This window comes from Sceloporus undulatus, chromosome 5 (assembly GCF_019175285.1).
Source record: "Sceloporus undulatus isolate JIND9_A2432 ecotype Alabama chromosome 5, SceUnd_v1.1, whole genome shotgun sequence".
In the NCBI taxonomy this organism is placed as follows: Eukaryota; Metazoa; Chordata; class Lepidosauria; order Squamata; family Phrynosomatidae; genus Sceloporus; species Sceloporus undulatus.
In genome coordinates, this window is record NC_056526.1 from 90,346,818 (window position 1) to 90,364,170 (window position 17,353).

The window sequence follows — 17,353 nt, forward strand, 5'->3', positions numbered from 1 at the left end:
TGTTCTTAGCTAAGACATATTAAATGTGTAAACTACCAAATATGACTCCCTACATCATCAACACAAGCTGTTTTTAAAAACCTATCACTTCAATAGGTTGCATACCATATGCATGGCAAGCCAATATAACACAGTTCAAAACTTCCCAGGCATAGGATCAGCTGCATGGTGCTATAGTCAGGTCCCTGATTTTTATTTTGTTTAATTCATTACCTTGTGAAGATATTTTAGCACACTTACTTCAGAACCTTCAGTAAATCAAAGGGGTTGTTCACACTGTGTTATAAACCGGTTTGCAAACCGGTTTAAAAGGGGGCCATTCATGCTTGTGCCGTTTTTCCCCAACTCGAATTCCATTCGATTTCCCCCGCAAATCTCCCCTTAACCCAGTTCTTTTGGAACCGGGGATTTCAGCGCATCTTTTCAAAAGAACTGTTGTTGTTTTATACCAGCCATAAATGGGAAATTGCTGTCGATTAAATTTGGAGTACAGGAAGGGAGGGGTTAATGTGAAGAGAGTGGATCATGTCCACCCCTTTGCTCTCTCTCTCTGCCAGACAAAGCCAAAGCCAAAGCCAAGGAGGGGGTTCTCCTGGGAACATCATTAGGTGATTTACTTTTTTGTTTTAAATGACAGCTTATGCACATCTTTGCTATTGCATGGATGCAGTAGACAGCTCCTTCAAATACCTGTGTCATTGGTATGACAAAGATGTGCATGATTTGCTTGAATTTTTTAAAAAAACTATCAGTGGGGCTGGGGATCATTTTTCCTCTTTCCAAAGAAATAAAATCACAATAGACTCTGCTCCCAAGTTGGTGCAAACTAAAGCTCTCAAACATGTGTTATATTGCATTTATACCCATAATTTAAACCTGCGGGGGTTTCCTGGATGAGAGAGTGTAACCCAAGGCTAACCTATCCCAAGGTTTCTTGAAAAGGGTTGTTCTGAGGGGCTTGCCATTGCCATCCTGATAGGCTGATGGGGAAGGGGGAGATTTGCCCAAACAGTGTGATGTAGATGCACATCATCTGATTGACAGTTTTAAAAAAAAACCCAAGAACAATCGAAATTCAGCTCCATTTTAAATCAATACAAATGGCAACGTGAACTTCAACACGGTTAAATTGCCATGGAGTGATTCGATCGGAGTAAATGTAGTGGGAACTTTGATTCGGTATTGTATCATCAAATCTCCCCTGATCTACTCAGCACAAAAATGCCATGTCAATGCAGCCTCACTAAAGATAGTCCCTTGACATGATTATCTAGTTGTAACCGACTGTAGCAGATGGTGCTCATCTCCGTTACTAAGTTGAAGAGCCAGCATTGCCTGAAGATGACTCTGGTGGCCACGTGGCCAGCATGACTGCACCAAACACTGTTACCTTCCCATTGAAGTGGTACCTGTTTATCTACAGTGGTGCCTCGGGTTACGAAAGTAATTCGTTCCGCGGCCGCTTTCGTAACCCGAAAAGCCTTCGTAAGCCGAATTGCCATAGGCGCTAATGGGGAAAAGCCGCGATTCCGTGCGAAAAAGCCGAAAAAAGCACCAAAAGTTTTTTCGTAACCCGAAAAAACATTCGTAACCCGGAACAATAATTCCCTATGGGATTTTTTCGTATCCCGAAAATTTCGTAACCTGGGTATTTCGTATCCCGAGGTACCACTGTACTTGCATTTGAATGTTTTTGAACTGCTAGATTGGCAGAAGCTGGGACTAGTGATGGGAGATCACCCCATCATGCAGCATTCGGGCATCAAACTGCCAATCTTCCAATCGTCAGAATTGGCATCTTAACCACTAAGCTAGAAAGCACACATAAATAAAAACACATAAAACAAGGGAGGTATCCTGGCCTTCTCTTAATAGCTGCTGCAATTACATACAGCCTAAAGAACTGTATGTAATGTGCATACCTGAAGTACTGAAACCTCAGCTGCTACTACAAGGGAGTGCTGAAAGGTTCTTGACATGACCCAGTTCCCTAAAAACTGAAAGTAATTTTGTCGCTGTAGCTCCAGGTTGATTTTGGAGCATTTTGAGCATTGTAGTGATAATTTTTTGGAATGACTGATCACTATTGATCAAACATGGTTACATCACTACGATTCGGTAATGAAACAACAGTTCTTACAGTGGCAGACCTTGGGTTTTCCAGTCAAATAAATTCAAGATACAGAGGTCAGCAGGAAAGGTTACAGTTTGGGGGGATAAGGAAGGGATTTTGATGACTGGTTATCTTAAGAAGGGCCAAAGAGTTAATGCACAACACTATTCTAAATTGCTGTGCCAGTTAAATGAGCCATTGAAAGAATGGCAGGAGAAGCTGCAGAAAGGTGTTCTCTATTTGCAGGACAATGCACTTACTCACAGGACTGGTAGGATGGAAGTTTTGAAGACTTTGGGGTCTGAATGCATAATCCATACAACCTACTCCATCTCACTATTTCCTGTTTCCATACTCTTAAAAGGAGTAAGGTTTAACCAATAAGATTAAATTATATAAATAAGAATTATTCAAGGATATGTTGGAGGGGTTGTCAAGAAATTGGTACTTATATTCAGATGTACTGGGGCTGCAGATCTGTAAAGTTATTTTGGCAATTAGTATTTAAAGAGATAAAAGAGATAACAGAAATTAAGTTAGAAAGAAAGCATTATTGTCTATATATGATAAGATCAACTGTACTGAGCCATTAAGGATCTAATCACAAATCTATTAACAGAAGCAAGATTAATTATAGCAAAAAATGGAAAGACCAGGATTGGTATAAAGAAATATGGCAAATGGTAATTAATGATAAGTTAACATGTGAAATTAAGGGGGGGAGGAATAATGAAGAAGAATTATTTTGAAGCAATATGGAAAATATTTGTACAAAAGGTTTTAATAAAAGAGGAAGGTGGTTTATCTCAATATGAAGAATTATAATTTTGGAAGGCAGAATAATACAAGATGTTAGGCTCTCTGGTTTATGGGGAGCACTTGGGAAAAAAAGTTAATTAGTGATAATAGTATTATACTTTGGGAGAGGTTTAAAGGAAGAAAAAAATTGAATAATTCAGATGTGATAGCAACAGCAGAGCAGTATTTCAGTGACTAGACTTCAGAATTTCTTTTGGAAAGGTTAAAGAAATTTGAGAAACAGACAGGCAAGAAAAACTGTGCGAGAAGCCCAGATTGCATAGGGGTCGCATACTACCTGCCTACGGCACCGTTAGGTAAAAAATTGTCTTTGGCTTTTAAATCCCATGTCTATCCCGTGAGTAAATTGCTGTGCAATAATCTCCTCCATTAACATTAAAAGATTTTGTAACACAGTAAGTTATTTAATACGTTTTACTCCTTCTTTCATCAACAAAGTAATTTAATACTAAGCAGGAACAGGTGAATATATTCTGATGTGATTGTGTAGATTCAATATTTATTACTGTTTATTAGTTCTATTTATATCTTGTCTTCTATCCAATGATATCAGAGGACAATAGAGCCACTTTGCCCTCACAACAGCTGTATGAGGTAGGTCAACCTGAGAAAGAATTATTGGTCCAGGATTACCCAATGAGTTTCATAGCTCAACAGAGTTGAGAATCCAAATCTCCCAAATCCCAATTTTGCACTCTAATCATTGCAGCACACTAATTCTTATTACAGTAAAAAGATGATTAAAACACACATACACACACACTGCAATTCAGGACCTACATGAAGTAAGCTCTACACTTGATCTTAACAAAAATGCCAAGAAGCTATAAGTAAATACAGAATATTTGTGCTAGAATGATGGGAGACAACATTGAAGCAAAGTAAGATGCCACATAAAAGAATTTTGGTGTGGGTGTACCTTAACACTTACATTCTGACACACTGTTATTACTTCTGTACCCCCTGTATATACTAGTGTTTGTGTTAATTTAGTCTGAAAGCATTCTTGGCCTGCTGAAAAGTTCTGTGGGTCTCAAATGAAGAGCTCAGTGCACAGAAATAATCTAAGATGCTAGCCAGAAAGCAGGCACTGCAGGTAATTTAACTAAGACACTCATGACCCTCAGAATCAGATCCCATCTCCCATCTTATACCACTACTCCCAAAAATGTCCAGTTCTGCTTTGCTGTCTCACTGAAGGAGATCACTGGCATTCACCACCACCTCCAAGTAACTTAATTTTAAATTGTTAATTATTAATTCATTGCCCCTTTCTACCAATGCAGCTTAATTCAGTAGATAGTCTTCTTCACAATGAAGTTAATCCTGAGCTTTAAAAAGTTAATTAATTTCAGAATGTTATAATTCATTAGAATGGACGACTCTTTTGGAAGATTTAGCAACACAAGAAAGCCTAGGAAGGAGGAGGATTATGACTTTTAAAAACCATCACATGACTCTGTTATTAAGCAGCAGATTTGAGCATAAGACTAGCTGGGATATAAGTGAACAGTTAGAACCAGGAAAAAACTGAAGGAGGAAGAAACACTGCAAATGAGTTTTGGAATGTTATGGTATGGTATGGAGTAAGGAACTGATTTGTTTGTATAGCCTTCGTTTAGTTATACAGTCCGCCCTTGGCTTACGTGGGGAATCCGTTCTGGACCCCCCTCCCGTGTAAGCCAAATACCGCACATGCTCAAGCCCCATTCAAGTGAATGGGGCTCGTGCATGTGGTGGCGTGGTGGCATGAAAGGTTTTCTTCAAACTAATTTCCTCCTCTTTTGGATTCTCCCCTTCCCCCCCCCCCCCCCCACCGTACACCTTCTTCTCCCTACTCACCCTGATTCAGTAGGTCAGATGCTTTGCGGGTTTTTTTCTGAGAATGGGGTTATTAATTTAGGAGTCAAAAGCCCGCTACAAACGGACGGCCTCAATCCTAGCACGCGCGGAGCGTGCACAAAATGGTAGCGGCCATTCCACACGACCGCCACCATTACGACATAAAGACCGCGCCGCCTCTATACGGGGTGGCGCAGACGTGACGTCGTCACGCCACGCTAGGGCGAATAGTGCACCCCTTCCCCGGCCGCAAAAGGAGCTCCGAAACGGAGCTCCTTTTCCATTTGCATCGCTGGGCGCAGCCTTCAGATGGCTGCGCCCAACGACGCAGAGGAGAAAGGGACCAAGCGGCCCCTTTCTCCTCCTCCCCGCCGCCGTGGGGTGTCCTTGGGGCTTGAAGCCCCAAGGACACCCCTTTCCAGGCTGCGGGGAAGGGGCCTTTTGCCGCTTCCCCGCAGCCTGGAAAGCGGCGGATCGGGGCCTCAGCAGCTGCCATTGTGGCAGCTGAGGCCCCGATACACCAGGGAAAGCAGCACCTACAGGCCGCCTCAAAGGGGCGGTCTGTAACATGCCAAAGTTTGTTTTGCTGAACCAATGCATTCCCCATGCCTACTCAGAAATACATTTCACTAAATCTCACTGGATTCCCTTGGTAAATTCTTCAGTGTGCTGATAGAACCATCCCACCAAAAGGCAAGTATTCTTATGCCATGAGCTTCCACTTTGTTCCACCAAATAGGTTTTTGCAAAGAACTCTATTGTTAGTGTGCAGTTCTGTGCCAAACAAAACCTAGTACAGTAAATGATTCAGAGTCAGTGGACTGTCTCATCTACCGGAAAGTAGATTAGAAGTTTTTCTTCTTGTTTAAGCTTTCCTTGTCTTGAGGCCAAATCATAAGAAAAGATACCGAAATCTTGAATTAACTATTTTTATTTGCTGTAAAAGTGGAATGTATCTTAGGGGAAACATTGGAGATTATCGCACAGCAAATCTCCACTGGGATACAGGTGGGTTTGTAACCACTACCAATGGATGTTATCACACTGCCCCATACCTGGGCTTCTCTGGCAGCTTTTCAAGAACAGAAAAATCCTGGTGTGCAATAATCTCCAATATCTAAACTACCTTTCTACTACTTTATTTTCAGACTTGTAAAAGACCGACACCACAGGTTTGTTTTTTTAAAAGTTAGAATTTTAAAGTTAGCTAGGAGTTAGGTACAATGAATGAGGCTAAATATTTTAATATATTGTAATTGGGCTGAGCTCTAAAAGAAACACAATTAAATATTCTAAACAACTTTAACTGAGATTAAAACTGTTAAGAAAGATGTGAATCTGAAAAGTCCAGCAGTTTCAATGTAAACTGAAGTGAAGGGGAACCAGCAACAAAGACTCATAAGAACATTGTCATAATTTTTGTATAATATATATATATATATATATATATTCATGTATAAGTCTAGAAATTTTGGTCAAAAAATTGACCCGAAAAAGCTGAGTTGACTTATCCACGGGTCAATGTAAGTACTGTACTTTAAATCATAAAAATGAACCATTCCTGGTCAGAGACAAAAGTGTAATCTGTCCTGGAAGTACTGACCTCCCCTCTACTCTCTTATCCATCCAGACTTTAGGGTGGGTATGAACAGTTATGCCTGCTGGAATTTTGTACTTTAGCACTGTTTTCCTTTGCTTCATTTTTTACATTCTTTGTTATATGCCCTTAAATTTTACTCTCAACTTATCCATGGGTCATATGAAAATCCATCATTTTGGCCCCAAAACTTGCCCTCGACTTATAGTCAAGTATATACGGTATTCCTTCATAGTCATATTTTAAAAATCTTAAACTCCTTCAAGCTTTTTCCTTCTCTTATTGTTTCGCAAGGCCAGAATTTTTATTCCAAACATTTTAGAAGAAATAGGTGTCACAGTGATATCCTTTATGGCAGTTGTATGAAAAGAAAGGACAAGGCTCTTCTATTTGTAAGAATTGCAAGGAAGAAATATTTCAGCAAGCACAGCCTATCATTCATTGTTTTTTCATGTGTCCACCCCAGCATCCATGGCTTTAGCATGACCAATAAATTATGTATTATAGTGTTGAAATAAAGAAAACCCTTTTCACACTGAAGAAAACAATTTGTTGATGTGAAAAATACCAACTAATAAGGAAAGAGTAAAGATCTCACAGATACACAAACCATCTCAAGTATTTTTAAAATTAGATAGTTTAAATTATTGTATGCAATGTTTGGAGTCACAGGACTCTTATGATTTCATACAATTAAAACTATGTAATAATGAGGAAACAAATACACAAGGAAGGTGGCTACTTATGTATAGTTCCTGCCCTCTAAAAGAAATGCAGGGAAAGGGGAAAAGATTAGCATAAAATGTGCATAAGTTATTATATATGTTTATGAGCAAATATAGAAATAATTAATTTAAACAGAAAAGCAAAACTAGGCGGTGGTGACCAATGCAGCTATACAGGTGCTAACTCCTGATGGAGAACTTGGACTAGGCAACCTTTCATACAGGACTGTCCTCTATAAAGTATTATATATACTCATCTGTAAGTCTAAAAATTTATGTCCAAAAACTGACCCCAAAATCCCAGGTTGACTTATTTATGGGTCACTATAGAAATGTGATAGCAGCTCTTTCAGATTTCCCCATGTGGTGCGGAGAGGAGTTTAGCAAGAAAGAGCCAAGTCCTAGGTGATTGATTGATATTGCACAAATACACATATACATGGGTCACGGCAAAATCGATAATTTTGGCCCTAAAACCTGACCTCAACTTATACATGAGGTCAACTTATTGTTGAGTATATACGGTAAACAGTATGATCACTCCATGTAGCAAATATTTCACACAGGCACAGAACTTGCCTGAAGCCACCTTCTATGAATCTTTGTTTTCAGTATCTAAAGTTGCTTAATGTATTCACAGCTGTACTCAGTTTAGTACCCCGTGCTGCAAACATTTACCCCCTTATCAGTTGGTACAGCTAAATAATCAATACAACAGTTTCACATACATTTAAAGGATGGACTTTGTGAAACATAATTTATTAGTTATTCTATTTTATGTCTGTATATAATGGGGTGTTGCAAATATGATCATTTTCTACATCACAGAATTCAGCTGAGGAGAAAAAATCATAATAGAGATATATTTAATCTACTTAGTTAAATGGGAAAGGAGATTAACTGAGGAACAACTAATACTACAATCTGCATAGAGACCTGCTAAGTTAAATCCACCAGCAGCTACACCGTTAAAGTAAAATGATGATAATGATGATGGTGGTGGTGGTGATGATGATGAAGAGTGTTTAGCAAATAAAATTCTAAGAGTTATGATGAGCTTTGGCAAATAAAAATATTTAAACGTTTAATATCTATAATTTATAATGTATTATGGAACATTATATAGTCAGCCGTAGGCATTTGAGGCTTTGACATTTGAGGCATTTGCAGAGACATGTTGTAATTTAGTTTATGATTACTGTAAGAAAGACAATAAGTATACGTATTACCAAAAGGCAATAAGTACAGGTATTGCCAAAAAAGATTATTAGATGCATAAAGTGCAGTTGTGGCAGATTCTCACACTGATGCCAAACAAGACAGCTTCAGGTTCAAGAAATGCTGCCCTTTTTATTTGAAATTACTGTTAATAATTCTACCACACACTGAAAGGATGTAAGATTTTCCAAGTCTGCGCTGCATAGCTTGACAACAGCACTAGATTTGTATGAATCACAAAGCAGACAGAGTGAAAACAGTTTGCATATATCAGCAATCTATTTGGTATCAAATTTGCATGCTGTTGAGGCCATATCATATTAGTTTTGTTATACAAACGTCTGGATTGCTAAGTGAATTCTATTATTCTTTGTGGGAATATCTGAATCGGAGAATAAATGGGAAGACAGTAAACATGAAGCTTGTCTGAAAGCCACACCTTAGGAAAATGGTGAAATCACTACCATAATTACTGATCACACTGAAGTTTTTTTAAAAGTTCTGTTTCTCTCACACACACGCACTTGAAGTATGAGAACCAAATATATAAACGTATATGAAGGAAGTGTTTCAATATTTTAATGGAGACGTAGTATGCAAAGGCATCTAGTTGCATCTTTCAGACTACGGTGCTGTACAGACCAGCATCAAAGGCGGGCACCGGAGCGGAGTGGGGGCATGGTGTCCGCACATTGCACACTCCGACTTTGCCTTCATGCCAGCATGATGTCGCATGCCTACATGGCAGACCGCATCATGGCGCTCCCCTGGCGTTGCATGCAGATGATGCAGCACTAAAGAAGCACTCAAAAGCTGTGGTAGCAGCAGCAGCTATTGTGCCCTTTCTGAAGCGTTTTGTGGCTCCCTTTTGCGCCACAGAAACACCAGATTGGGGCCATAGCGTGTAGGTGCCGCAGCCCCAATCTGGCACAGAAAGAGGTGGCTGCAGGCCACCCCTTAGGGGAGTTTGTTCAGCCCCTAGCCGAAAGAAATAACCTCATAGCATGAGCATTCCATAGATTTGAGCCTCCTTCCTCAGGTGCATAGGGCCTTTCTTTCTTTCAGGTACGGTAGTTTCAAAGGTGCTACTAGATCCCTTTGCATACTGATCTTCCAGACTAACACACCTTTGTCTTTGAATTAATGGAGAAGTGACTGTTATGGTAACAAAGTGCCTTGCTGAAGTATTCACGCACACGCCTTTGACTTTTCCACATTATGTTATAAGTTGGAAGTGGATTTAATTGACATTGTTACCATTTTACAAGATGTTCAATACAGGAGCAAAACATATACATTTGAAGAGTGTTTAGTCCATACTCAATGGCTTATCTGAGCCTGAAGAAATACTAATCAAGGTAAACATAGATATGTCCCTAATGAGTAAACGGAAGGTCGTGCCAAATGCTGCTTGGTTTCAAGATAATAAACTATTGAGTCTGTAGAAATCCTTATAGAAATGAATACTGAGCTTGTAGGAGATCTTATCGAGAATCTAAATATGGAGCTTGTAAGAGTCCTTATCAGGAACATAAATTATTGGATCAGTGGGTGGTTATTTTGTGGTTTCATTACAGCTTCGTCAGACTTCTTCCTCTTAAACACTCATGATAACAATCAAGATTCCTTCATAAGTTCTTTTTCTCTCAACAGCTTATTATATATACTCTTTCCAAAGCTTCATCGAGTACACAATGTATAATTGGATACGCACACTAAGAAGTTTATTGATGATATAACAACTATTATAATAAAATATTTGAAACATTAATTTCAAATTTTATGTGAAATAGACTGTTCTATACCTTCCTGACAAGGGAATGTGAACTTTCTTAGAGATAGAAATATAAATGAGGCCAAGACTTACTCAAGCGGGTTGAGTGTAGCTGGAAAGGAATAGAGAGGGGAACTCAAGTAAAGGCGCAGCAAATACTTACAAAAAACTTGAATAATTATTCTTCTAATTTAATCCACATGGAAGATATTAATTTAATCTATGTATCCATATGTCTTCCTTCCTTTTTACAGAATGAGAATATCAACTGGTATATGAAAGAAAAGAATTACAATCTGTGGGTTTATGGTAATTGGACACAGAGTTTTTGTCTCTCTACTTTAACCAGGACATCAAAAAATGTAATGTTGCAAGAATCATGATTACCAGAAAATGCAATGGTCGCATCTTATGGTAATGATCAAATAAAAAAAAACCTGTGTGATATTGTTGGTATTAATATATTCCAAAAAGATATCAAAATACCTTTTTTAAAAAAATAGAAAGTCAAACCTCTATGTGTTGGTTGTAAAGTTCAATATATCATGCGGTATCTCCTAATTAGAAGTATGTTTCATTCTATAACTTGTAGGTCCCATACAGACAGGCCAAAATAAAGCTACTTCAGGTCACTTTAGAGGTATGGTGTTTCAATGATGCATGCGTCCTAAGAGGCCGGAAGCTGCGCCAAAGCTGTGCTCTGGTCCTTATGACTGGATCATGGCTTTGGCGCGGCTTCCGGCCTCTTAGGACGCATGCATCATTTAAACAGCATACCTCCAAAGTGACCTGAAGCAGCTTTATTTTGGCCAGTCTGTATGGGGCCTGTAGTTTACACTGACCATTATATTAGTTGCGTGACTACAGAGTTGTATTGCATATAGCTTGTTATAAGATCATTAATTCTATATACTATTGCTATATCAAGATTGTTCTTGTTTAGTGGATTAATTGCTGGGTTTCTTCCTGTTTTTTAATTGTCTCTTAACCCAACTGCACCTTGAGAAGGTCATCCACCGAACTCAGTGACTAGGTAAAGATAACATTAGTCGGGGACACAGAACAAGTTAGTAGTAAATCTGATGAAGAATCCACAATGAGATGAAAGAAGCCATCAATGGAGCAACTGTCATTCCCAGTCTCCACAATGCTGGACTTTCTGAAAGAGTGAGGAGGAGGAAGCCATTGCTGAAACCAACCATTATCAAAGCACATAAGCAATTTGAAAAGAGGCAAATGGGAGACAAGACAAACACATCGAGAAAAAGACTGTGCTCTGATGAAACCAAAACTGAACCTTCTGGACTTTTGCAAAATGCTATGTGTGGTGCAAGGCCAACATTGCTCACTGCCTTGAGAACACCATCCTCACTATGAAGCAAGGTGGAGGCAGCATAAAGTTGGGGGCTGATTTTTCTCACCATGCCCTTGGAAACTGGTCAAGATTGGGGATAAGATTGATCGAGCCAAATACAGAGCAATTCTAGAGAAAATTTTGTTTCAGTCTGCAAAGGACTGGGGTGAAAGTTCACCTTCATGCAAGATAATAATCTTAAACACACAATCAAAGAAACACCAGAGTGGTTTAAAATCAAGAAAGTGTGTATCTTAGACTGAACCAGCCAAAACTCAAATCTGATTCAGAAACTAGCAAGACTTCAATGGTCCTTATTCACTGTATAAGAGCTGGAGTGATTTTGTCAAGAAGAATGAACAAAAACTGTAGGATCCAGGTGGCCAAAGCTGACTCACTCAAGAAGACTTACAGGTATAATTCCTTCCAAAGGCTATTTTGCAAAGTATCATTTCTGGGAGGTGAATACTTATACAACCAACAAATGATAGTTTTGTTTTATTTACTGAGGTTTGCAGCACAATATTCACTGTATTGTAGGGGTTCTACAAACTAAAAGATCAGTGCAACACATAGGAAGAAAAGCTGAATTTAATAACAGCTGCAACAAAAGTGATCCAAGGAGATAGATATTCACCATATCCAAACAGGTGAAAATAGCTTTAACTTGTATGACAATCTTTCTACAGAGGAGGATGTTGAAAATTATTTTCTTCCTAACAGACTGGCTATGTTCCTGGCTACGTTGTTTGTTAAGAAAAGCAACTCAATTAAAAGAGATGCAACTGGACAATTAATCATGCAGACTACTATATATCTTCAGAAACAGTTGTTTCAGCAAGCATCAGTGCTGACCTAGCTAACCTAGCTAAGGAAATTGGTCAGAGAAAAATAAAAATGACCGGAAAGGTTGCCAAAGATAGTTTTTAAATGCAAGGATAAAACTGTACAACTATCTACAGCACAAACACCTAAAGGGATCACTGAACAATTGTACCTAACAATTCTTTGGCACAGATTCTCCTCAATGCCAGATTTGAAGTTTATTGCAATTACACATTGTGTTCAAATCCAAAATCCTTGCTGACAGCAGCTGTTTCTTCTGAAAAGCAATAAGCCAAACGTCTTCATTTTGTTAAGACAGCATGTATACACACAATAATGTAACATATAAGCCAGAAATTGAATGCTATTTGTGCTAAACAGTGATGTTGTTTTACCGTGGATCCAGTGAACTGTGAATGAACTGTATTCAGCCATCATGAAAGATTATTTTAACTAAATGCACAAATGCTATCTCAGTATTGCACTACTGGTGGGTATACATAGGGATGCTCAATGAATGTGTTATTGTTCTGAAAATTTTATTGTTATCTTTTTATGAGTATCCAGGAGAGAGTGTGGCATAGTGGAGACTATGGCCTGTTATAGACTGCCAAACTAAAGCTGCTTCGGGTCTCTTTGGAGGTATACTATTTAAATGAGGCATGGGTCCTAAGAGTCCGGAGGTCGCACCAAAGCCACACTCCATTCCTAAGCACTGGAGTGCAGCTTTGGTGCAGCTTCCGGATTCTTAGGATGCATGCATCATTTAAACAGCATACCTCCAAAGAGACCCGAAGCAGCTTTATTTTGGCAGTCTGTAACAGGCCTATGACTGGAGACCAGGGTTCAATCCCCAGTGGCCTTGGGCAAGTCACATGCTCTCAGCCTCAGGATTAAACAATGGCAAACCTCCTCTCAACAAATCTTGCCAAGAAAACACCATGACAAGTTTACCTTACGGTTGCCATAAGTCTGAAATGACTTGAGAGCAAACAATAACAACATGTATCTAAGTCGACTTTGATTTTTGGAAATAAGGTTTTCTTAGCAAAATTACACAAAGATTTGCCACTGTTTCTAAACATAAGAGACTGTGACTTGTTAAGGTCACCCAGTGGGTTTCCATGGCTGAGTGGGGATTTGAATCCTAGTCTCCCAGAGCCCTCGTTGGACAACTGCTACCATGCTGTCTCTCTAGAAAAGTTAAGTCAGAACTAACCTTCACCAGTGAAATTAAACTGAAGATCAATAAAAAATTAATTCCTTGAATGCAAATGAAATAAATGGTAATTTACGTATATGTATACAGTACTTACAATAAGTTTGAACAACAAAGACATTACAATATTTCAAGCTAGTGAGGATACTAATCTATTGATTGTTCAAACAGCTGGCCTGATCCAACATGATCAGAACCCAACATCATCAGAATGAAGAGAACCCATCTGTTCATTCTGCTTTGTTTGTATGTCATCAAAGCATGTGAGATACTGGCTGAGATACACAAGGCATAATATTCCACACCTACAAGTCCACATGCACCTCCCTTTTTCACAGCAGCCCCTAAGCCCTATGGAGCCTGCTATGGCCATTAAATGACTGGGGGGGGGCAACCAGCTAGTCTGTCTTTCTTCTTTCTCTAGAGAACTGCAGCAGGGAAGAGAGACAGTAACTATTGCCTATCCCCACCACCACCATTTAACAACCTTAACAGCTCTCTAGAAGACTTGGCAGCTACTTTGAGGGGGTGGACAGAGCACTAGGAGCTAGTGCATTCATCCCAAACAAGGCATATGTATGTGAAACCTCATGTTATACCCATGTATATCACTAACAGGATTTTTTGCCACTGCATTTTTTCCCAAAGCCAGAAATTGGAGGTGTACCAAAGGTTTGGAACTTTTAAAGTTGCCGACAAAATGCTACCTGATACTGCTACTATACTATACTGTGCAAAAATAGCAAAAACACTACTATTTACACATGCCGTTCTTTTTGGGAGAAAATAGATTGTAAGATCTATCAAACGGTCTGCAGTTCACTTCATATCCCTTCAAGGTGAGTGAGTCCATCATTTGTTCTTATGGAGCAGAAAATACATTTTCTTATTTCTTTTATTTAGTAGGCAACAACTGGAGCTCTCATCTCAAATTTCCATCGTGCTCAGCAGCCATTCTTGATTGTGACACAAGTCCCACATTTTATGGACCAGGCAAAAGACTTGCACATAGGCACATCAATGATCAAAAAGTACGCTGCTGAGTTCTTAGGAATAATGAATGGAATATCATTGCCAAGTATTTTCTGGAAAAGTAGCTGGATTTCCATCATTTAATCAGCTGAACAACTGCATCTAACATCTGCTACTACCAAATGCTACCACACAAGAATATATTACCGTACTAGAGACAGGAATGAGATGGGAAGGTTATTTCAAGTATGAGGGATAACAAGTCAAAATGAAAGGAACTTGATGGTATATCCAAGCATGACAGAGCTTTCACAGTCAAATAAAGCAGCCAAGGAAGCTTAGGCCTGTTACAGACTGCCAAAATAAAGCTGCTTTGAGTCTCTTTGGAGGCATGCTGTTTAAATGATGTATGGGTCCTAAGAATCCGGAAGCTGCACCAAAGCTGCCCTCCAGTGCTTAGGAATGGAGTGTGGCTTTGGCGCGACCTCCGGACTCTTAGGACCCATGCATCATTTAAATAGAATCCTTCCAAAGTGAGTCGAAGCAGGTTTATTTAAGCAGTCTGTATGGGGCCCTAGATACAATGAAAGGAAAGTGCAGAGGGGCAAACAAACAAACTTTGAGTGGACATCATTTTTTGTGGGTTTTTCAGGCTATGTGGCCATGTTCCAGAAGAGTTTATTACTGACGTTTCGCCAGCATCTGTGGCTGGCATCTTCAGAGAGTGGACCATTTGCAAAATGTTTAAAGCCAGTGATTATATTGGAACCAGAAGATGATGAGAATGACTGTTAATACGAACAGGTATTAATGGCAATAGAGAAAGGCAATGTACAAGATTAGCTGTAGAAATATTAGGGTGTGCGATTATTTCTGTCTTGTTTCCCATAATTGTGCTAATAACAAGAGACATAAAAACGCCAGCTCTTCAATCTCCAAAATCCAATTTGCAAAAAACAAGGGAGGGGATTTAAGCCCATAAAAGTAGAAATATTAAAATTTTAAGCACTAATTTTTTAAATTCAATTACTGTACTAGACTTGGGAGTAATGCCTCTGCTTGGTCTGATCTCTCCCCAGTCAGTCAGAACTCTGTGCCCACTGATAATGCTGGATCTTCACTGTTGGAGACTCCTCCATTTTGGGCTGAGGGATGGCACCCCATTCAGATATATTAAAGCTGGATTTCTCCACTGGTTTCTATGAGTAGCTCTCACTACCATCCCTGGTCAATTTAGAAGAAAGTTTTTTCAGTGGAAACCAGGAACAGATCTAACCAGACAATTAGACAAAGAACATCCATTGCATAATCTATTTCTATGTGATCTTTCCCATTCTACTTTTCCAAACTGTCCATCCTGTTTTTCATTCTATCCAGTTTTCAGTGTTTTTTTTTCTCTCTCAAAAGTCAATCAGCATCCTATGGACACTGGGCATATTTAGTCTCCTCCTGCCTCCCCATCCTGGCTTGTTTGTCCTTATGAAAGATTCAGGAATGGGCATTGCGCAGCCTTCCAGGCATTTCTGAATTACATCCTCTGTTGCGTTGTTGTCGCCACTGCAATATAAGCAAATTTATGGTATTGTTTATGTACAAAAATAATTAAGCTGAAATTAGAATTTAGTTTAGATCGCAACATGAAACCCTGCCAGATCAGCCGGATCAACCCTGGCGATCAACGGGGTGACAGGTGTCGCAGCCAGATCCGCCCTCTCCTCCGCTGTTATATTGATGCTGGCCTTTGACTGTAACAAAGAATGTCATTCAATTTCATTCATTGAAAAATCAGGATCAATTCAGTTCAATCTCAAGTCATCAAGAACATTGGAGGACAGCAAGTCCAGGATGCATTTGGTGGAAGTATCAGATGCATTGGAGTGGTGGCATCTAAGGAAGCTTAAGTCTATGGAAGGTCATGGGGCCAACTAGTCAGAGGTAGGGTTGCCATAATTGTCCACTATTACCAGGGACAAAATGTAGGACAAATTTGAGACCAAACTGTAGGACAACTGCAGGACAAAACTCAGCCCAAAATGTAGGACATTTAAGGTCCTCCCTTTTTCTTAAACGTCCTACATTTTGGGCTGAGCTTTGTCCTGCAGTTGTCCTACAGTTTGGTCCCGAATTTGTCCTACATTTTGTCCCTGGTAATAGTGGACTCATAGGCCATGTTTGGCAGCCCTTTGAGTCTTTGTCTGGCTGTTTGCTGTGGAATTCTGGGAGCTGGAGTTTGTTGTGGGCCCCAACTCCCAGAATTCCATAGCAAACAGCCAGACAAAGACTTACAGTGCTGCCAAACCGGTTTATCTCTCCAATGTGGATGCAGCCAAGGAAGGGAGAGATGGGTAAGGGCAGAAAGGGACCTCACCCGGGCCTGTCTCTCCAGCTGGGAGTGGAGCCCGGAGCCCTTCAGGCGCTGCACGACTTGGGCGATGGTCAGAGAGAGGCCTCCTCCTCTGCTGCAGCCCTCCTGGCCCAGCATGGTTCCTTCCTCAGGGTCAAGAAGGAGGGAGGCAACACCCTTAAACCTCTCTCGCCGGTGGGTTTCCGCAGCGGGCGGACCGATTTCGGCGACGCACCGCCCCAGCGCCTTCTCAAGCTTCGATCAGCGCAGGCGTTGCTAGGCAACGGGGCCAAGCGGGTCCAGCCCTGGAAACGTACGGATGGAAACCGCTCCCTCGGGAACAAAGGTTCCGCCTCTGCTCACTCTCCATTCCAGGCCAAAACTTAATACAGTAACAGGAGGCAAGGGATAGAGTTAAAGGAGTGGCTTCTGAGGGTCCCAGATAGGTCTGGGTCTCTGGGCTTTCAGAGAGATGATTATTGGGGGGTGCAGAGTGGAGGAAGGCTTTGAAGTAGTGCCCCCCTAGCCTTCCAGGGTTGGGGTAATGCCCA

At 40.1% G+C, this 17,353-nt stretch overlaps 1 protein-coding gene across 2 annotated transcripts in view; it reads right to left on the minus strand.

Annotated features, from left to right (window-relative positions):
- TBC1D19 (TBC1 domain family member 19) overlaps positions 1-17,016 on the minus strand; it is a 75,573-nt gene extending 58,557 nt beyond the window's left edge. For both annotated transcript variants that reach the window (XM_042467120.1, XM_042467119.1), the window contains exon 1: positions 16,827-17,016. In XM_042467120.1, coding sequence (XP_042323054.1) covers positions 16,827-16,940 — 114 coding nt within the window. In that variant the 5' untranslated portion in view covers positions 16,941-17,016. The remainder of the gene's footprint in view (positions 1-16,826) is intronic.
- Positions 17,017-17,353: the final 337 nt, after the last annotated feature.